This window comes from Pyricularia oryzae, chromosome 2 (assembly GCF_000002495.2).
Source record: "Pyricularia oryzae 70-15 chromosome 2, whole genome shotgun sequence".
NCBI classification, from domain to species: Eukaryota; Fungi; Ascomycota; class Sordariomycetes; order Magnaporthales; family Pyriculariaceae; genus Pyricularia; species Pyricularia oryzae.
Window position 1 is genome coordinate 2,651,098 of NC_017850.1, and position 20,543 is coordinate 2,671,640.

The window sequence follows — 20,543 nt, forward strand, 5'->3', positions numbered from 1 at the left end:
TCGCTCGCATGTTTAGCGGCCTGCCAGATAGCCTTTCAACTCAACTTTTGTGCATTTGGCGCATTTCTTGTTTGGAGCGGTACAGGGGCGCGGGGCAAAAAAGAGTTCGGCTGAAGAAAGTTTGTGCAGCTCATATCGGATCGAGGGGAAAACGACGATGCATATACGGACGGGTTAGGAGATCAAGAATGGCTAGCTGGATTATACGCAGTAGTACCTGAGGTAGGTAGGTAAGGTAGGTCCTAAGTAGATGCACTAAACAGGGAGAGAGAACCAAAACTTGTTTTCAAGAAAACAAAACAGAGATGCTGTAGATTGGGCTAGATCTGGTGCTAGAATCTGGGTTGCCGAGCACAAGCGGGGAGGCTTGAGTTGGCTGCGACGTTGATACCAACCGGAATGAAAAGATGCCTGGTCCTTCTCCATTTCGATGCATCTGGTTTTTTTTGTCATCAGCTCAGGGCACCACTGGCATGCAAGGGCCCGCATCAATGGGCGGGGATTACGGTCAGCTGGGGAGGGAGGTCACAGCAATGCAACGGCGAAGATTCTAAATGCTCACAATCAGCAGACACGGGTACCTGGATTAAAGCTACCCTAAATCAGAATTAGAATAGGAGATGGTCTTGCGATCATTGATTTTTTTTTCATACTTTTTTTCTCATTTACTTTTGCTGTGCCGCTCTATCCATGGTTCGTTTTTTATCCGTCTTTTAATATCTGTTCAAACATCAGATTTCTGCAGGGACATGGCACTTGCCCTGAGTTGAGATTGAAGGAGTGCATTTGATGCCGTTGGTCTTCGGTTGCACTAATCACATCCCAGCCTGTCCCATCCTTAGCTCCCACACTCTTAACTCTACCAAACGAGCCCGCCGCGCTTTCCAATTTTCTTTTCATCAGCTGGCGGATTCTGTCTACCAGGTACCAACCAACCTAAGCAACAACATTCTTAGGGTCCTCGTCATCGTTCCAAGTTCAATTCTTGCCCGACGAGACCCAACAATCTCTCCAACGTACGCTTCTACTTCTGCAACGGTCCTCATAACCGTCGTTTCAAGCCTCCAATTCCCACTTTGGTTTAGACGGAATCCTCGGCACTCACTCGCTACTACTGCCCCTGGTCACAATCCTTTAAAAAGGTCTGATCCGATCTCCGAATCCTGCCCTACGCCTGGCAGGGGGTGAAATGTGGTGACAGCAACTGACTGCACCACTTCACCTGCCTACCGTCTGCGCTGCAGCCACCTGCCTGCCATGGCCGAGCCAAAGCAATATGCTGGCCATCATCACTCATCGTCGGCCGGCCATTCTATTCGCTCGCCGCTAAATCCCAAGATCATTCGGTCGCAGAAGATCGCTACTGTCACATCGCCAACGGAACCACCGCGGCGGCACGACTACAGTGCACACTTGGCCGACGACGACGACGACGATGATGATGACGACGACGAGGAAGAGGACGACGAAGAAGAAGACGACGACGACGATGACGAAGTGGAGGAGGAAGCCATGGACCGCGCCCCACCACTCGCCCGTTCTCACACCCCAGGACATCTGGCGACCAAATCCCACGATCGCCGCGGCAAACCATCAGAGCTGTCAATCCGGCACCGCTCTCAATCTGCATCCTCCCTATCTGCGTCTCATACGCCTGCACTGCCGACCTCTGCCTCTAGCAAAGTGTCACTATTATCCGCAAATACTCTGTACTCGAACGCGCCAGCAACTACACCTACCCCGACATCCGCCCGCTCCCACCTCCAACTCAATACCAAGACCAGCACCGAGGCCGACAGAGAAGGGATGGCAGCAGCGCGAAGAACCCCTGGCCTTCGTTCCACATCCGCCATAGCATCAAAACCCGGCAGCGGCCCCTCGGCCGCCCAGGCGCCTATGTCTGCTCCGACGAGCACTAACGCTACACCTACAGCTTCGAGCGTACACAAGCCCTCTTCAACACGCACTTCGCGGTCCGGTCCACGGCATTCTCACCATACCAACCAAACACACGCACATATCCCTTTCCCACCGCTGATCGACCCACGTACAGCCCCCGATGTACCCCCCGCGCCATCCTCGGGAATGTACTGGTCGCGTGCCCCCGTGAGTGGGGTGCGGCACACTGCACTGCGCGCGCACACGACCACCATGATTGGTAGCAACGTTTTTGTGTTTGGCGGCTGCGACAGTCGTGCCTGTTTCAACCAGCTTTACGTACTCGACGCCGACTCGTTTTACTGGTCTACACCTCACGTCGTCGGTGACGTACCTGTACCGCTGCGTGCTATGACGTGCACAGCCGTCGGGAAGAAGCTCGTGATATTCGGGGGCGGCGATGGCCCCGCATACTACAATGATGTCTACGTTTTGGACACGGTCAACTTCCGGTGGAGCCGGCCGCGGATTGTGGGGGACAAGATCCCAAGCAAGAGGAGGGCACATACGGCATGCTTGTACAAAAATGGAATATATGTGTTTGGTGGCGGCGATGGCGTCAGGGCGCTCAACGACATATGGAGGCTAGACGTCAGCGACATGAGCAAGATGTCGTGGAAGCTCGTCAGTGGGCCGAGCGACGACACCGCCGTGGGGGCGGCCTCGGGCACCAAGGGGAAGAAGGACTTGCGACCCAAAGCTCGAGGTTACCACACGGCCAACATGGTGGGCAGCAAGTTGATTATCTTTGGTGGGTCGGACGGAGGAGAGTGCTTCAACGACGTGTGGGTCTGGGACGTGGATACGGCGCTGTGGCGGTCTGTTAGCATCCCTCAGGCGCATCGGCGGCTCAGCCACACGTCGACCATCGTGGGCAGCTTCCTTTTCGTTGTGGGCGGCCACGACGGCAACGAGTACAGCAATGACGTGCTGCTCCTGAACCTTGTGACCATGACGTGGGACCGGCGGCGTGTATATGGCCTCCCGCCCAGCGGGAGGGGATACCACGGCACGGTGCTGCACGACTCGCGGCTGTTGGTAATCGGCGGCTTCGACGGCAGCGAGGTGTTTGGAGAGGTGTGGATGCTAGAGTTGGCCGTTCATGCGTACTATTCGCAAATTAGTCATTTCAGCATTGATGTCTGAAGGGGAATGGAGGTGTAGAGCACCGTTTTTGGATGCTTATTTTGTTCTACGTATCTACCTTTGTTCGAGTTACCGGGTCGGGGGAAGGCTGATCATGGGTGGTATCTATGTCATTTTCTTTGCTAATTGATTTCACTGCGGGCATGGGAGCGGCGACGATCATAGATTTATACCAGGGAAAACGAGGCTGATAATGACTTTTACTTCTCGTCTCCACCTACACAATACTACGTAAAGGTTTTGCGTGGCTTATGTGTTTTTGGCTACGGTAAATGGCAGCGGTGAGGCTTGATTATGATGTATGTTGTAGCGGAGACCCAAAACGGGGTTTGATTCGGCACTGATATCACATGGTTGCAAGAAAGTATTTTGAAGTTTTTAAATTGCAAGCCGTGAGGATCTATACAACTGCCATACATGCCAATTTGACACAATGCCTTTTCAATTGATCATATGGCTCTTGATCCGCGTCGCTCGAGGCTCTGCTTTCTGGGACAGTCCCGGTGATGTCTTTTCTGGATGAGTTGGGTATGGAAGTCATGTAGCCATGAATCTCAATAGCAGTCTTGATCGCTGTGGGGCCGGTCTTGCGTAGTTTTGAATTTATTACACTCCCTCTGGCAATCCCCGTATGCCTTCGCGGTATCTCCCTTTCTTGACGTACATTCATCCATACACTCGCCAAAGGTTTGCGCGCGGCGTTCGAGTTTGCCGGCGGAGCTGGCGATGGCGCCGCAGATGAAAAGAGCGGAGAGAATGAACTGAAAACGCATTTGTGCTGAATCGAAAGGGGTTTTCTTTTTGCGAGGAGAGAGCGTGGTATCTGAACAAGGAAGATCAAACAAGGCAACACTAACGAGAAATGTACCAAAAAGGGGGAAATAAAAGGAGTATGGTTGGAATACTGGTTGCTCCGATGATACGCTTGGGAACGAGCAAACGAACGAACGCACTAATATATACCTGATGCAGCCTGGCCAACGGATTCAATGTATTGTCTGTCCCGTCCCCTGATACTTGATGCCTCTAGGGACCTAGGTAACTAGGTGACCAGGTAGGTACGCTAGGCCGATGGAATATCATCCAATGCGGCCTTCTCGACGTGGTCGCATGCGCGTTTCCGGGGCTGCTCCGGCGCTGAGTCGGAGAATCCACCCAAAACGACTCGGACGCATGAACTGACTGTCAGGCTAGAATGGAGCTATAGTAGATATTGTTTGCTCTCTTGGGGGCATATAAATGTGTAACAAGGACCGGTATCATGCTTCTCTCTCTCTCTCTCTCCTATAACTTGGTACCCACAGAGTCGCTTCTTGAATGCGCGTGAGATGCTCATGGAATCCGTCGGCGATGCCCGAGATACAACATTCTTGTTTTAAAAATATAGATGATATCGTGAATGCATATATTCAAGCATAATCTTATATATAGAGATACGCCTCATTCACATGTCGATACAACGCTACTTGGAAACTGTTTAATTATGCTTCTTTTTATGCAAAACGAGATATCTCCCAAATTTGTCTTGTTAATATCAATGGCAAAACTGTTAGCGGCATAGATACCTCCCCTGTACTTTTGCTACGTTTCCGCCCCAAAAAAAATATTTGATAGAGAAAACACAAAATAAAATAAAAACTCAAGAGAAGGGAGGGAGTTCACCCTAGGTAGTCTTACCTTAGCTAATGACACATTTGATACCTGTGAAACAGATTTCTGATTGGCGATGTTACAAGTGACTAATATGCAAACCGCCAAGCCGCTAGAACAATTAAAATTTAGTGTGGCGCTAGAAAGAGTGAGGTCCATTTCCCCGCAATTTCACAGAGTGCCATCAGACAAACATGTATTAATGCCTCAGGCAGCCAATCGCGCCAGCACTTTCCACCGCGCTTGACGAAACCTTCCCACCTCCACCTCACTTTTGGCGTAGCTGCCTGGCGTCAAAATCAACTCGGAAATCGATCACTTCGAGCCTACGACGATATATTATCTCCCCGGAAGGATACAAAAAGGCAAATTTGTATCCATCATTTATTCAATCCGGCCATACACCACCGATCAGCGATCGCCCGACCGAAAGCGACCGGAAACTCATACAAAATCGGATCTGCGACCGCGCGCAGCGCCTCTTCTCCCGACCTCTCACGTAAACTCTCAAACGCCATCACCGACCTGGAGTCACACAAAACGGAAAGATCATAAACTGGCGGGTACAGGATACTTGGCAGTTGGAACCGCTATGAGGTGAGGCCGCACCGACGCCGAGCGCGCTCTCGAGGTGGGCAGTGGGTAGGGAGAAGAGGGAGACAGAAAGTTAGCGATCGAGTGGTAAACGCGAGGCGGGCAAAAAAAACGCAGGAACACGCATCCCTTTACTCACGCCCTGAAAAACCGCAAAATGACGGAAAAGGATGCTGCCAAGCCCGACCCCGAGGCGTCGGCGGCACCCGGCGCCACGCCGCCTGCTAGCGACGATGACTGGGAGCGCCAGAAGCTTGCGGATAACGAGACCATGAGAAAGCTACTCGACCAGGATTCCAATGGACAGGTCAACATTCTCCCTCAGGAGTACATGAATGAAGATTACACGTTCGACCAGAGTGGAAAGGCCGACGATGCCGAGGACTTTGAGGATATCAGCGACGACGACCTGCCAGAGGAGGAGGAGACGGCGGGCACCCAAACTGCATCAGCTGAGCTGCCTGGCTTGACGGATGATGGCGGGACGAGCAACGACAATGACGATCTCTGGGGTGAAGGCGAGGGTGACGGCGATGCTGATCTCGGCCCGTCGTCGCCACTAATCGGCGCGCCATCATCGCCTCCCCCCGAAGCGGCTGACGATACTGATGCCGATACGATGGATACAAGTCCCGATGCGAAGGAGAGGGAAGATTCGGCGCCGTACAAACCCAGCGATTTTGATATCAACTTCCCCACTGCAGACTACTCGCTCAACCAGGACCCAAGCATTCCTGCGGTTGCGCAGACCGAGCTGGAGCTTGTCAAGTCCGTGTGGCCTACGTTTGATACGGGTACACAGTTTGACTGGAACCGGCTCCTTCCACCTAAGAAGGCAACCTGGGTGGGCAAGAAGCCGACGCGTGCTCCAAAACCACTGGCCCCTACCAAGCTCAGTCTGGATCTTGAAGTAGATCAGGAGAAGACCTTCCGTGTGCCGGGCCCAGCTGCCGGGACAACCAGGCAGAAGATCCGCGATGCCGAAGCTAAGGGCCTCGTCTCGTGTCTTGTTCCGGAGCCCATCGAGGAGGCGGACATCACCATCTTTAGTAGAGAGTTGGATGACGACAACGAAACAGTTGGAGGCTTCACTCTGGCGGATATCGAGACGATCTGCTTTGATTTCGAATCCATGATAGATGCTGGACAACCGATTTCCCCGCCGCTTACGCCTACCTTGAATGCTCACGGCGATGATGAGGATGATTGGGACAAGATGTTCCTGGATTCCCAGCCGGCGGCCAAGCGCCGCAAGATCGAGGTTGAAAGGGGGTTGCCGAGGATACCACGGTTTGTGGCACCCAGTTTTGACCAGTTCGAGGAGGCCACGGCCAGGGCAGCCAAGCGCGTGCACCTGGACTTTGCAGACCCCCACCTCCTCATCGAAGAGCAGACCGTCAAGCATCGCAAGCTGAACAACACCAAGGCCGCTAATGGCCGCCTCGGGCGTAATGCCCTGTCCCGCTTCAACTTTGCCAACGATGAACAGTACGAGAATCTCAAACTCAACCACAAGCACAAGGTCCGTGCCACCATTGGAAACATGGCCGTCGAGCACAGTATACCCGCCATCAAGCTCCTGTGGCCGTACTACTCGGTCAAGCCGGAAGCCATCCAGCCATACGACTACCACAGACCACTGCTACAGACCAACAAGGGCGCAGGTGACTGGGTCAGGTTTTCGCAGCCGACCAAGCGGAAGCGCAAGATCGAGAAGAACCGCAAGGTTCAGGAGACGTTTTCTTCCTCTAAGGACCTAACGCTCAATGACAACTCCTACGTGGTGCTTTTTGAGTATTCTGAGCAGATCCCTACAGTACTCTCCAAGTTTGGCATGGGTAACAAGATCGTCAATCACGCCCGGAAAAGAATAAACACCGAGGACGAGTCATCTGTCGTCGACAAGAAGGTGTATGAGCTTGGTGAAGAGAACATCCTCACCACCGAGGATAAGTCTCCGTTTTCAACCTTTGGACGCGTTGAGCAGGGCGAGGTGGTGCCGACCCTTACGAATGCGATGTATCACGCTCCTATCTTCAAGCACCAACCGAGGAAAACAGACTTCATCCTCGGGCGCAGCACCACTGGTAAAGAAGGGCCTTTCTACTATCTCCGCAAGATTGACCACCTCTACGTTGTTGGTCAGAACTTCCCCTCGATGGAGGTTCCTGGTCCTCACTCGCGAAAGGTGACGACTCTAAGCAAGAACCGTATGAAGATGATTGCATATCGGTTGATTCATTCCAAGGGGGCAGTCGAGCTGCCCGAGATGACGAAACACGTCAAGGGATCCACAGATCCTCAAAACAGGCAAAAACTAAAGGAATTCTTGTCGTACGACAAAAACATCAAGGCCTGGAAAATAAAGGAGTCTGACACGCTCCTGGACAAGGACTCGATCGACAAGATGATCAAACCCGAGGATGTTTGCCTCAACGACGCGCATCAGGTAGGAGCAGGAGAACTCCTTATTAATGGGTACACTGTGTCCAAGGTTGAGGAAAACGACCATGACCTCGATGACGGTAACGAGCAGTCGTTCGCCAAGTCCATGTCGCCATGGAACACAACCAAGGCCTTCATTGATGCATGCGCGGGCAAGGCAATGGTGCGCCTGCGGGGCCCTGGCGACCCGACGGGACATGGTCTTGGGTTCAGCTTTATAAAGACCTCTATGAAGGGTGGCTATATGGAGGCGCTGCAGAAGGACCGCGGTCCTGGCAACACGGCCAACGACGCTATGACTATCGAGGCGCAGCGTAAGGACGCCAACGGGCACTCGTACAACGTGAAGCAGCAGGAGGAGCTGTATAACAAGGAGATCGGAGAGATCTGGACCAAGCAGAAGATGACACTCTCCGACCCTATGGAGCATGACGACGAGGACATGCAGAAGATGGATGACGAAGACGACAGGTTCTACGGGAACGGAAACGCCAGCGCCAACGCCTCTTTTGCACAGAGCGGCAACTTTGGCGGCTCGCAGGCGCCAGCCTCGAGCATCATGCCGCCAACGCCCGGCGGTATCGGTGGCAGCACCGTAATAGATGACAAGACGAGCGTGTTTAGTCGACGCAGCGCGACTGAAATCGGCGGTGCTAGTGGCGTCGGCGGTGGAAGGAAGAAGATGCTCAAGATTTACAGGAGGATGGCTGACGGCAGCGAGGAGACGGTGGAGATGGTGTTTGACGAGAAGGTCATGAAGCGATACATTGACCAGAGGAGGGAGGCTAGGTCGAATGAAATTGAGTATGTTGCGGACGCGTCCCCCCGGGAAGAAATTGTGTGGCATTACGGTTGATGGCTAACCAATTCCTTCTCCTTGAAGTGTTTTCAGCGAGAACATCGGGTTCACCAACGACGAAGAGTACAATGCGGCCATGATACAGCGGTATGGTCTTACCCGCTGTCTTGATATCTCCGATCTCCTCGCCTCTGTGATATTAACAAAACCAAAATAATACTACAGCATTAACCAAGAGCAAGCGCGCCTCATCCGCAACAAGGAGCGACGCCTCCAGCGGGAGAAGAGCAAGAGCAAGCTCGGCCCCTCTGTTGCTGCGGCACGCGCCAGCACTCCCAGCGGCGGGCCTAATGACCCGGACTCCCCCGCTCCCAGCATCGAGAAGGGTGCCGGTGCACCTGCTGGCGGCACGTCTAGGAAGTGCGCCAACTGTGGGCAGGTGGGACATATTAAGACCAACAAAAAGTACAGGCGCCCCTCTCATGACGATCCCGCCCCTCCGCGTCACAATCCTGACACTCCCCCAACATTTATCTACTACACTTGTCGACGCTGCGTCCTTAAGTTGCTGAATCGTAGGAAGGGAAACAAGGTTTCTGCTTCTGCTGTTGCTTGCGCCCACTAGTTTGGGTCGTGGCTGCTCTGAAATATGGGTCTTCTTTTGCGTTGTCTTGTTCTTCTTGCGCAGAGTTTCCATCACACTCTGCCCTGGAAGCCTCGTACAACATTACAGCTCCCCGAGTCTCACATACATTTACTCTTGGTCAAGATCTTACTAACATTTTCTCTCTTTTTCTTCCCACCCTTGCGAAAAAGGCTTTGCCCACTTTTGAACGGCACCTGGACGAAAGAATCTGGCGGCCACGAAGAAGCCGGTGGATTCAACGATGCGTGATAAAACGAAAGAAACGTGTCAGCCATAAAATCACTGCCCCATGCGGTTATTCACGGCACGCTCTAGAACTCCCTCTCATGGGTATAGGTGATCAAGTGCAACAGGCTGTTATGCGAAACCCCTCCAAACAAACAGGAGACTTTACGACATGTCAACGCGCCAAAACGCGCAAAATCACCCGAGCCGGCCAACGCCCAAACAATCCGAACCACCTGACTTCAACCATACCTCACTAACCTATCGCATACAATACCCACAACTGTGGCCGTCTTTGCTTCTTGGGTACCCCGATCGGAATTTTTCAAGGGCTAAGAGGCAAAGTGGGACTTGGGCAAATTCCTTTGTCAATGCCAAAACTCACATGAGCTGGTCGCCCGCAAACACCAGAGGCTTGCTCTCAACCTGTACCTGTACTTGTGTCACCCAATCATTTCAGTCAAGATTTGTAAAGTGGAAGAACGATCTTCCATTTATTTGTCCTTTGTTTTCTTCATTGCTTTTCAACCCAACTCATACCGAACTCCTCTCTTACTTCCATCTATCTCGGTCGTGGTGCCTACAGTGCTGGTATCCAGGGCTACAGCGCGTTCCTCCTCCTCTTTTCTTCTCATCATGGAGTAAAGGTATGGGAAGGGGGTGGTGGGGATTTCTTTTCTTATTCGGAGAGAACGAGATCATTCAGTGATTCCCAAACATGTCTGTCTGAGAAAATGTATAGCGCACACTGGGGGAGATGGGATTGGCAATTGCGTTGCAATAATGAACGCGGCCCGTAACTGCGGACTGCAACAAAACGAAGGAAACAAGGAAGTTCCTCATATGCGCGAGCATACCAAAAATATATACATATATTAATGACACACCTCCAACTCCCGTTCTGCATTGCTGTTTTGTTGAAATTCTGTACCATGCGCGTCGTGCAGTCAGACCATTCTATTCTAGTTCCAAACCTGGAGGCTTGCCAACATGCCTGCCTGCTACCTGCATACCACCTAGTCTAGACCTAGTTCTAGTACTTAATCAGCTTCTTGCTGATCTACCTACAAAGTTGCTCCTACGGCCTGCATGCATGTCGCGAGCTATCAACATTCATCTCGTCTCTTGAAACAATGAGCTCATTAAGCGGACGTACGGACACACCAGGTATCAAGGTATTCACGTCAACAGCTTACCCGGGGCCCTCGGCAAAAGCTCATTCAAAGCCACTTCGTAACTTGGTTGCGGTCCAGCTGAGTGACTTGACGCAATGAGCACGCGCGCTATACGCCCTGGCTGTTTTTGCATTCCCAAATAACAATATAGATAATACAAAACTCCAAATCAACGCCACCGTTAACCACGGCAAGGTCGATTCAATGCCGTTGCCACTTTTCCACAAGCCTGCCAACAGCTCTGTCTATACCATTGACAGCTAACCTAATAACCGAGGGTGTCCAGATGATGTAGGTCCGCTAGCAGCGATGTGTTTCTGCCGAGAACAATTTAGGGCGATTGAAACCCGTAAAGTCCTAGCCTCTCGTAGGCGAAGTCGTTTCCGCAGCGAATTGTACCCCTAGTAGCCGGAAATAACGTCATCCGCCTGCCATAGACGACCACACAGCCAGACTCGAGCCGAGATCATCTGACCCGGGCTCCACCTTTCAGGCCTTTATCATCTACCTCTCTTTCTTGTTGCTGCCGTCCTGGACGGTAAACTTCTCTCCGAGGGAATCGTACTCCCGGTGCAGGCCCTCGCTCTGGGTCTTAAGGGCCTGGATGTTCTTCTCCTTGCGCTCGAGCTCCTTCTTGAGACGCGCGATCTCTCCAGCGTCACCAGCCTCGGCAAGCTTGGCCGACTGCTTACCAGCCGAGTGGGATTTGTCCGTGCCCTCGTACTGCTTGACCTTCTCCTCGAGGCGGAGCACGTCCAGAATCATCGTGTACGTGCGGTTGAGGATGAGGGAGAGGAAGAGCGTGAAGCCGCAGAGGTACATGTTCCTTTGGCTGTAGAACTTGCGGGCCTGGACCTCAAGACGCTCGTGGCCCATAATGGTGGGACTGTTTGCATTTGCAGTGTTGATGTCAGCGTCTCTGGGTTGCTTTTCACTAGATCTTTTGTAGCCGGAATATTCGGTCCTTACGCATTCTTGTTGTTTTCGGAAGCAGCGACCAGCTCAAGCTGTACGCGGTAGACGCGGTTGACACTGTCGATAAAAAGGATCAAGATGAAGATAAAGGTGATCTTCATAGCATACTGGACCTTAGCCACGAGTGGGTTTTCCGAGATGAAGCTTCAGGTGCCCCAGGGGCATCAACGTCAGCAGGGCGCTCGTGAACGCAGATTTTGGAAAGGCTTGGTGAGCCGGTAAACGTATGGGTGAAAGTAGACTCACGTAAACATTCTCCGGCGAATGGTAAAGGGCAGAGGAACAATGAGCAGCATAAAGAGGCCCATCTCTGCCATGAGCAGCACAAACACCTATCGACACACACAATAATCACCAACGGTCAGCCATGCTTGCCCGCTAATCCGGAATCCCCGAAAAGCCTTCGGTAAGGTGGACTCGATGAATGGACACGTACAAGAGTGTAATAGAGCGTCATCTTGTCGACGGTAAGAAAAAAACAACGATGTACACAGTTCACGCGATCGTAGATAAACAGAGGACAGGATAAATTCGTCTTTCTGTTTACTATTTCGTTGCTGATTTGACGGAATAGCGGTAAGTGCGCGAATAAGTATGGGTAGGAAAAGACCAAAGCGAAATGGCTTGTTGTCCTTTTTCTCTCTGCGAATGAGGAGACGTGTCTCGCGATATAAATGGGCGGAGCTTTGTTCAGAAAAAAAAACAAGAGGTGTCGGAAGCTGCTCTTTAGTCACAAAGGATTGGAGGAATGGAGAGCAAGACCAAGCAAGGTCGGAGGGATGAGATGAGCTGTCCCCTCCCCAGACGTCACTCTCCACACAGGCCGCGTTGCATGGAGTCAACAACGTCATCGCGTGGCTGGTGGGGTAGCTAGAGCCTTCCGGCGGGGCGCCCAGGGAGGAACTTTGTGGCGCATTCGCACCTGGAGTCACGTGCGAGCTGTCGGCTGGCGTTGGTTACAGCCGACACTAAATTTCACATGTCTTCAATTGATTACCTAGCGTACCGGTACTACCTAACTTTGAACTACTTGCATTGGACTAGACCAGGCCGACTAATCTCTGCTGACACTGGTTGACCAATATGATTACTAGCCTTGGTCAAGACAAACAGATGACATCGCAGCTTCCATCTGCCACTAAGAATGCGATCTCGCCAGTTGGGCCTAGATTGGGTCAAAAGATAGATTTAACAGAAAAAGGCCGCCTAATTAACACGAGCTGAGATCGACTGCATTCAAATAGGTAAAAGCTAACTAGGTTGGTAGGTACATATCTATCGACCACACTCTTACAGAGAAACAGCAGCTCCAGAATCGTTTCAGTCACATTCAGCGCCGGAAATCGTTTGCAATCAAGTTCAAAGCCTTTCTTTCTTTTTTTTTTGGCTACTCATCCAGTCCATGACAGCTCTATTACACCTTGACACCAGAGGTATCACTTTCATGTGTATATCTCAGCTCGCTGTATCGAGCAGTATAAGCAGATACAAGGAAAAAGGGAAGAGAACTAAAGAAGCGGATTCTATTCATGTGCTCCCTTTGGAAGCCCCTTTTTGACTTTTGTAACTGCCTCCTTGAACATGGCAGAGAAATTAGAGACAAGAAATAAAAAATGCATTATACTCCGTACAAGCCACCTCTTTCAAAGTGAAAAAAAGGAAAAAGCAACACCATAAAAGCTTTTGTGTATCGTTTTTGAATAGAATGTACCAGAGAAAAGAGAATTTTTGCAAGCCCTCTAGGGACAATCAAACAGGAACCGCCCCCCATCCAAGTCGAGCCCGAGTACCCAAACATAATGGTACACTAAAGGTCGGCAACGAAGCAGAAAAGCTCGCAGCAGTCCAGGCGCGTATGCCATGCTAGTCTATAATTAGGGGAGAGATGGGGTATATTGCTCCAAACATGCTTTGAGAGGAAATGACAAAGGCAAGGGAAAAAGCACCAAAGCAGACATAGAATAATGCCGCCCAACTCACGTTAGTTGATATGCAGAACGCCACGATTGGAAATGCAAGGGTGTGAAATAGTGAAGCGGCAATAGGCAGCAAAAGGCATGTGGATGATACCCTCGGGTAGCACTCAACACATCGTGCTTTATAACAGGGTGTCCTCGTTGATGTTGGGCAGGCCACCGCCGCCACCGCCGTGGATCAGGCCAAGGTTCAGCGCGAGTTGATTTTGGTTCAGAGCCGCGGCCGCTGCGGCCACCGCCAAAGCGTTTTGTTGTTGTAGTTTGAGCTCAGGGTCGCAGAAAGGAGAGTGTGCTTTGTGCTGTCAAGGGGGTTGGTCGTCAGTATCTGGCCTGTTGTTCATGTTGTTACCAAGAGGTGGTACAAGCTTACGTATTTCAGGCCGTTCAAATTCTTGTAGCGCTTCCCACAAGCCTCACACTTGAATGGCTTCTCCTTCTCCATACCCATGGTTCCAGGATAAGGAGCAGACGTCTCTGGATTGACAATCGAGAAAGTACCATCACCGTTCTCGTGCAGTTGCTGTGTAGCATGTCCATGTGTCTTGTGATACCTGAAGGACAAAAGTCAGTGTCGTAACTCATGGAAGAAAGTAAATCAGGCGGCGCTACATACTTCAGTCCGTTCTGGTTCTTGTATGCCTTCTCACAACCAATGACAGGGCACTTGTACGGCTTGTTCTCCTCGGGCATCATCATCTCCCTCATCTGAGCTAGAAGTGCTTCCGTGTTGGTACCCGGTGGGAATTGCTGGGTTTCGAGGTTGAACTGGGCAAGCTGCTGCTGGAGAAGCTGCTGATTCCTCAGAATCTGCTGCTCTCTCTGGTGTTGCTGCTGCTGCTGTTGTTGCTGCTGCTGCTGGGCCTGTGTTGCCCCTCCTGGACTGAACAGGCGCTTGCCTGGGTCCTGTATGCAGTTCAAGTTGCTAGTATCGAAACCACCGAAGTTCAGATTCATGTTGCCTAGGTTCATTTGCATCGGCATTCCGGGAATTTCTTCGTCCATGTCGCTGTCCATCGAGGCGAATGAAGTATTCGCAAACTGGCCCTGCGTCGTTTGCGGTAGTCCGTGGGTGGTGAGAGTCGGCGTGTTCACCGAGGAGACGGTCGGGTCTTGGAAGTTGAAATTGCCGGCAAGCGGCGTGGAAGGCTGCGAAGTTCGCAGGCCTTGATGCACAAGACCAGAGGCATTGTTCAGTGGCAGATTCCGTTGTTGCTGACCGAACAACTGACGGGTTTGCTGAATGGACGCATTTCCAGCGTCTCCCTCACCATCATCTAGGTCCATAGTACCGACCGGATCGTCCATCTCCATGTCGTGTACCGTGTCCAAGTCGTCGTTCTGTAACTGCGACAAAGAGGCTGTTTGCTTTTGGTTGGTGTTCTGCTGTTGCTGCTGCTGCTGCTGGCGCATCAACTGTTGGAGTCCACCCATACCCAAAGCGGCCGTGCCCGCAGCACCAACGCCACCAGGCCTAGTCTGTTGGCCTTGTCCTTGGCTAGGACGGGCGGTCTGTGGCGTGCCGAATGTCGACGTGCTCGCCAAGGCCCGTGCGGGCGTTTTGGGGGTTTGCTGGTTGGCATTGGCGTTCATCTGGGAGCCGTTGCGCTCGGACGGCGCGCCGTTTGTGTGGCTTTCCTCATAATGAGTCAGGAGATCGTGCATGGTCGGCCATGTCCTGTCGCAACATGTAAAGTTGCGCATGAAATTTGCTTCGAGTTTTGGGATGTATGAGGACGAGTGGTGTGAGGGCGATTGATGGGTTGGGTATGGTGATGTCCCCGTCATCTGTATCCTATGGAGTGGGTTCAAGTCATGTCGTTAGTAAGCGTCACCCATCGATGGTGGCAAGTGTAATGCAATGCGAAAGTTGCATGCGCACTGGCGGCGAGCGCCAGGATTCGGGGACTGGACTGAAGTCGCGTGGCCGGAATGACCATGTACAAAAGAGGGTGTTGGGAGGCGTCGGTAATGATTACTCCGAGACATTGCAGCGACACCATTGCGTGGGATTTGGCGCAAATGAGGCGTCTGTCACAAACCCAAATACAAAAAATACAAAAAAATATATATATAAAAACCACACGAAGATGCAAGACATGCGATGACGGGTTTGTTTGCGGGGTTTGGGTTTACGAACAAAAAAAGAAATGGGGGAGAATCTTACTCGTCGCGAATGAAACTGCTAACAGACATGCCTCCCCAGCTCATGCCACCCATCAAACTGCCAGCAACGCTCTCTCGCCTTGGGCGGTTGTCTGCGCGATTGGGGTTGATCATAGAAATGGGCTTGGGGCCAGCAGAGACAAACGAGTCCTGGCGACTGCGGCCCATGGCCGAGTCTATAGGGCCGGCAGTCATATCGGCGGCGGTCTTGGGGTCGCTCAGAGAAGAAGGACGAAAAAAGTCGTCGATTACCACAATGTCGTCTCTAGTGTCGTCGTGAATGAAGCCGCCAAAGTCTTCTTGGTCGAAGTTTGGCAGCGACTCTCGTAGGCTGGAAAGGCGCAGCGACGGCGACTGTGAACCCGGAAAGGCGATGGGTCTGGGCTTGGTGCGCGAAATGCTGGCGCGACGTTCTGCAGTAGGGGTGGGCGGCTGAGGAGAAGGTGAGGCCGACGAGGTGGACTGGTAAAGTCCGGAGGGGGATATGGAGCGAGAAAATGATACTCCCCTGTTGTTGTTGTTGTTGTTGTCGTCGTCGATGCGAGATGCGCGATAACGTCTGTTAATATCGTGATTTCTAGCGGTTGTGGTTGTAGTAGTTGTGGTTGTGGTTGTGGTGGTGGTGTTGTCGGTACTAGTCGGGGCGGCGGTATTGTTACAAGTGGTAGTAGTAGTGGTGGTGTCACTGCTACGCTTTCCTCCTGGCGCTGCCACTGTGCTGGGTCGGGCTCCGCCGGGCGAGGGTCTAGGACTGGGACATGCACTGGAGCTGCTGCGGCTCGAGATGGCGCTGATGCGAGTTGGGCGGCTGTCGCTGCTGGTATTGGCTGGCTTACCCTTGTCGGACGGGGCCTCGGTACTTGAACTAAACCAACCACGGAGAGCGCCCTTTTTCATGGTGACTTTGTTTGGAATAGAAAGAGTGCAGAACGGACGGACGACAAACGGGAGGCGAGAAGTGGGTGTGCCGTGTCGTACGGAGTAAGTGAAAATGCAAAGGGAGAGGAAATTAATGCTGGGTGAATATTGCAAGCAATAATAATTGATCGACTTTTGGAAAGGAAGGGTTCCCAGGCTGTCCGAGGGAAATGAAAACGGTGGATTCCCCGGAAACACACTCCGACCGGGAAAGCAAACTCGCAGTGTAGACGATCCAATGTCCCTGGTTTCTTACAGTACACCCTTTTCGACGTCGGCAGGACGGAAGTCGCGGGTGCTATGAGTCGAGGGTACCGTCGCTTCCCGTCTCGTAACTGCGGGTTGCTTGGCTGTCTAGGGGCGTCTGGCGGTGTAAGTAAATGACTAATGTGGCAATCACATCCCCGACTCGGAGCATCCAGAATAAGCTCGAGCGAGCGTGATCTGGTCTTGATTTGAGGCCTTGGGCGACTGCGATTTGTATGTCGCTCAGACGAAAAAAATATATCGATGCGAAAGATAGGTAGTTGTTGCGTCGGATTCAATTGATATGATGTGTCCTTTTTTGGCGTGCTTTTCTTTTGTAGTTTTCCACAGTGTTTTCAGGGTGGCAGGCTGAATGTGGCTTTTGTTTCTGCTTGCTTGCGCTGATATAGGCTGACTGTCTGGTGGTTTGTCCTGCCACCAAGCAAGGGGCAAGATACAGAATGAATGGCAAAAATAGCAGACCGGTGGTACCGTGTTCGTTCGCACTTGCTCGCTTTTCCCCGTAAACCGTGCCAAGATTGCTTGTTGATGGCTTTTTTTTTTTGCCGTCTCCAGGTTGAAGAGGACCCTGATGAACAAATAGTCCCGGGTGGCAATCGATGCTTACAAAGTGGACGTGGAGTAGGCGTGTGAAAGACGGGAATAAGCCGCTAAAAGTTGTACGTTTTGTCTGGGGCTTAGTGTAGCTTATTTTTTTGGCGCTTGACTTTTTTCTTTCTTTCTTTCAAGTCGGTATTTGGGATCAATAGACACAAGTACCGTAAGGACAATACGTTTAAATATACGTGCAAGGAGGATCAATAAGGGTCCCGACGCCAAAGTCGGGGAACGAGGGTCTTAACACAACGTAGGTAGTTATATAGGCATGTAGGCTATGTCACTTTGTTTTATGTTCTCCGCCCTCGTTAATCATTCAACACATCGGACTCGAAGTGCGAAGGGTAGGCGGAGAAAGCTCAAGGAAGCAAGGTAGGGCCCTGGCTGTAGATAGGTCGCATTTGAGGGGGAACATGTAGAGACCTACCTGGCAGAAGGGCACGCGCAAATCGAGCCAAGTTATTGAACTGATTGCATATGTCATCGAATGGAGGCCAGCCCCCCTTTCCCGTTTTTTTCTTCTTGAGAGCGTATTTACCCCCTCGTGCATACAAAAAGAAACATGTCGATGCATTGCTGGCCGATCTGGCCAACCATCTATCCTGGAAGCTCAGCCTGCCGTCTTTGATCTGCGCACAGAGGGCCAATCCACTGTCCTTCTGCACTAGTACAAGCCATCTCCAACAACTTCTGCAACAGCCGCTAGAATCTTTACGGAGTACTAGGTTAGACTAGAACTGGGGGCTTGAACATTTGCCTACCCGTTAAGCCGTCTTCGAGGGCTTTTTTTGTTTGGTTGATTGCATTGGCAGTCTTGTCTTGTTGCTCAACTACTACGAAATACCGACCAACATAGGTACTGTACTGGCAAGACCCCGACGACTAGCATTATCCATCCATACATCCTATGCTTTGCGCATGCAAGTCTGTCAACTTCGCTGGTTCACGACAGGGATATGTGCAACCGACTTCAGCCCCACACCATGTGGGCGTCTCGCACGGTACTCTCGAACAAGGCCCAGCCAGCCCTGATGTTTTGCTTTCCATCTTGCCTTAAGTTAATTCTAGAATCAGGTACGTATCTGCTGTCAGTCAGTCACTTGCTTGCTGTACGGTACATTAGATTACTTGCCCGCGAACCACAACACAGGCGTGCTCCGTGCTAGTCAGACTCGTCGAGCTTGCTTATGTAGTTTCCTGATATCTACCCCAACCTTTTTCTGTAGATCGCTTATCATTGCATTCACACGCATGCCTTCTATTGTGAAAGAAGCTCGCAAACGACCAAGTTTTGTCGAAGGAGATGGATGTTTCCGCCCACTTTCCAACATTTCATCGAAATCAATCCCACTTAAGCCCCCCGAGACCGGAGATTTAGGCATGGTCTTCTTAGAATCCCATTGTCTGTATGGTATGCCCAGTGGTAATCATGTGTGTGTACCTTGGAGAGTTCTCCATTTCGTTTGAAATTTGGAGAAGGTTCATGCTAGGAACCCCAAGCTTTAACACAATTGCACGCGTAAGACAGTAGTAGCCCTTGGTTTCTGCGGTCAAAACCCGCGTTAATGAGTTGAATTTCAGACCAAGGAACTCTTTATCGCTTTACGATGCAAAAAGTATGTACGTATGGCATTAACCTTTCCCTCCGATCAACGCCAAATTTGCGCTATACTTTTCCCACCTTGTCACATTCACTATAGACAAGGTAGTAGTATAGGTAAGGTACCTACCTGTCTTTACAGGGGGGCTTTTAGCGATAGGTCATGCCGGCCAGATCTATGCATGCGCTCCATACTCGATCGGAGCGTGGAGTACCTGCTCGTTTCACCAGACTTTCCTGGGAAAGTTGAGAAAGGAAAACCAAGGCTTTGACAGATGAAAGCACATTAGCACACAGATGGACGAGTCGAGTGGTCGTGCGTTGTACGCGACGTGGCCCTCGGGTTGTTTTGCAAGACTCCACCTTCATAATGATCTCTCGGTAATAGTCCTATGCGATTATTGCAATGTTACTACCGAGTATGCATTTATACTGGGCCTCTTGTTTGGTATCATCTCGCCTACAGCAGGATTTCTCCTTCAACTTCCCGTAGTCTTCCAAGATTCTTGGCACAACAATGAGCCCGGGTCCCGCCCTCGAGAGGATTGACGACATTGTGATTTACCCCAAAAGTCCGCCCCAAACGCCATACTCCCACTATTGTTTTGCGCCAAGTCCTGACGGCCCTATTCGAGTCAGTTGCAAGTGATGGGGAAAAAAGGCGGTCCCCATTGGCATGACTGCAATCTTGGCGCGCTTCCTTATTCCTATTTCTCCTCCAACTCTGACGCAAGAGCTCGCCAGTCAAATGGGTCTTGACCCAGAAAAAAATAATTCCCAGCCCTTCTTTTCCTGCAAGCCGTTCGATCCATGGCCTCACAGCAGGCACTAAACAATGACTCGCATTACTACCTACAGGCTACACAGCAGTAATGTGGTAGGGTAGACTAGTCTGGCCTACTATGCTACTTGCAGTAAAATGGAACGAGATCGGAGAAACTCCAGTGCTTGTGATTGCTGTTGCACGGACGAGGCCAGCCGCGCGCTTGCTGTTTTGCTGTTTGGAAACTACCTGATAGGTACCTTGACTAACATAAGCTCCATCTAGCTTACCACCTCTGCAGACCTTATCCTTTGCCAAAATATAGTTTAACCATTTCTCCGATATCTTTCATTTCTTTTTCGAGACAGAGGGGCACAAATGCTACACTCACCCAGTGCTTTAGGGGTATTTCCGAGAACTCCAGTCCCAAGCCCACAAGTAGTACCGTGACACAAGGCGTGGCGGACAGGGAATCGTTTTTTGGCACTCGCAAAAAATAAAAATAATAGAGCATCACAAAAACAACGTGCTGGGATTAACCATGTGGCTTTTTTTTTGTCATTTGGTGGGGGCAGGCCTGTTATCCGAAGGGAACCCTACAAACGAAACCTTTACGTACTATGGTAGTCGAACTGGATACCCATTTATCCTGCGGTACATTAGCAC

At 51.4% G+C, this 20,543-nt stretch overlaps 5 protein-coding genes across 6 annotated transcripts; 2 read left to right on the plus strand and 3 right to left on the minus strand.

Moving 5' to 3' along the window:
• Positions 1 to 568: 568 nt before the first annotated feature.
• MGG_01206 (uncharacterized protein) lies at positions 569 to 3,411 on the plus strand. Its single transcript, XM_003714050.1, has one exon. The coding sequence runs from the start codon at positions 1,258 to 1,260 to the stop codon at positions 3,082 to 3,084; it is 1,827 nt and encodes a 608-aa protein (XP_003714098.1). The 5' UTR covers positions 569 to 1,257; the 3' UTR covers positions 3,085 to 3,411.
• A 1,350-nt stretch (positions 3,412 to 4,761) lies between these two features.
• MGG_01207 lies at positions 4,762 to 10,342 on the plus strand. 2 transcript variants are annotated; one of them, XM_003714052.1, is made up of 4 exons: positions 4,762 to 8,577; positions 8,657 to 8,719; positions 8,798 to 9,037; positions 9,389 to 10,342. In XM_003714052.1, the coding sequence occupies exons 1-4, from the start codon at positions 5,486 to 5,488 to the stop codon at positions 9,465 to 9,467; spliced, it is 3,474 nt and encodes a 1,157-aa protein (XP_003714100.1). In that variant the 5' UTR covers positions 4,762 to 5,485; the 3' UTR covers positions 9,468 to 10,342. The 2 variants fall into 2 exon arrangements, with proteins under 2 accessions (XP_003714100.1, XP_003714099.1); XM_003714051.1 differs by having other exon boundaries at positions 8,657 to 10,342.
• Positions 10,343 to 11,004: 662 nt separating this feature from the next.
• On the minus strand, positions 11,005 to 12,383 carry MGG_01208 (uncharacterized protein). The gene is made up of 4 exons (XM_003714053.1): positions 12,030 to 12,383; positions 11,840 to 11,925; positions 11,588 to 11,737; positions 11,005 to 11,504 (listed from the first exon to the last, which is right to left on the minus strand). The coding sequence occupies exons 1-4, from the start codon at positions 12,048 to 12,050 to the stop codon at positions 11,123 to 11,125; spliced, it is 639 nt and encodes a 212-aa protein (XP_003714101.1). The 5' UTR covers positions 12,051 to 12,383; the 3' UTR covers positions 11,005 to 11,122.
• Positions 12,384 to 12,823: 440 nt separating this feature from the next.
• On the minus strand, positions 12,824 to 17,583 carry MGG_01209 (uncharacterized protein). The gene is made up of 4 exons (XM_003714054.1): positions 15,734 to 17,583; positions 14,183 to 15,361; positions 13,940 to 14,120; positions 12,824 to 13,868 (listed from the first exon to the last, which is right to left on the minus strand). Exons 1-4 carry the CDS (start codon positions 16,627 to 16,629, stop codon positions 13,692 to 13,694), a joined length of 2,433 nt encoding a protein of 810 aa, XP_003714102.1. The 5' UTR covers positions 16,630 to 17,583; the 3' UTR covers positions 12,824 to 13,691.
• Positions 17,584 to 19,264: 1,681 nt separating this feature from the next.
• Positions 19,265 to 19,669, minus strand: MGG_15641 (uncharacterized protein; the record flags this gene model as incomplete). Its single annotated transcript, XM_003714055.1, has 2 exons — positions 19,265 to 19,380; positions 19,579 to 19,669. The coding sequence occupies 2 exons, from the start codon at positions 19,667 to 19,669 to the stop codon at positions 19,265 to 19,267; spliced, it is 207 nt and encodes a 68-aa protein (XP_003714103.1).
• Positions 19,670 to 20,543: the final 874 nt, after the last annotated feature.

What these genes read in the sequence shown, in the direction of transcription:
- MGG_01206 (XM_003714050.1), top strand. Translation starts at nt 1,258, where the DNA reads ATGGCCGAGCCAAAGCAATATGCTGGCCATCATCACTCATCGTCGGCC.
- MGG_01207 (XM_003714052.1), top strand. Translation starts at nt 5,486, where the DNA reads ATGACGGAAAAGGATGCTGCCAAGCCCGACCCCGAGGCGTCGGCGGCA. An exon ending in GCTAGGTCGAATGAAATTGA is followed by an intron (nt 8,578 to 8,656) that starts GTATGTTGCGGA and finishes TTCTCCTTGAAG; the next exon opens with TGTTTTCAGCGAGAACATCG. An exon ending in AATGCGGCCATGATACAGCG is followed by an intron (nt 8,720 to 8,797) that starts GTATGGTCTTAC and finishes ATAATACTACAG; the next exon opens with CATTAACCAAGAGCAAGCGC.
- MGG_01208 (XM_003714053.1), bottom strand. Translation starts at nt 12,050, where the DNA reads ATGACGCTCTATTACACTCTT. An exon ending in ATTCGCCGGAGAATGTTTAC is followed by an intron (nt 11,738 to 11,839) that starts GTGAGTCTACTT and finishes GGGCACCTGAAG; the next exon opens with CTTCATCTCGGAAAACCCAC. An exon ending in TCCGAAAACAACAAGAATGC is followed by an intron (nt 11,505 to 11,587) that starts GTAAGGACCGAA and finishes AAATGCAAACAG; the next exon opens with TCCCACCATTATGGGCCACG.
- MGG_01209 (XM_003714054.1), bottom strand. Translation starts at nt 16,629, where the DNA reads ATGAAAAAGGGCGCTCTCCGTGGTTGGTTTAGTTCAAGTACCGAGGCC. An exon ending in AGCAGTTTCATTCGCGACGA is followed by an intron (nt 15,362 to 15,733) that starts GTAAGATTCTCC and finishes CCCACTCCATAG; the next exon opens with GATACAGATGACGGGGACAT. An exon ending in ATTTGAACGGCCTGAAATAC is followed by an intron (nt 13,869 to 13,939) that starts GTAAGCTTGTAC and finishes CCCCCTTGACAG; the next exon opens with CACAAAGCACACTCTCCTTT.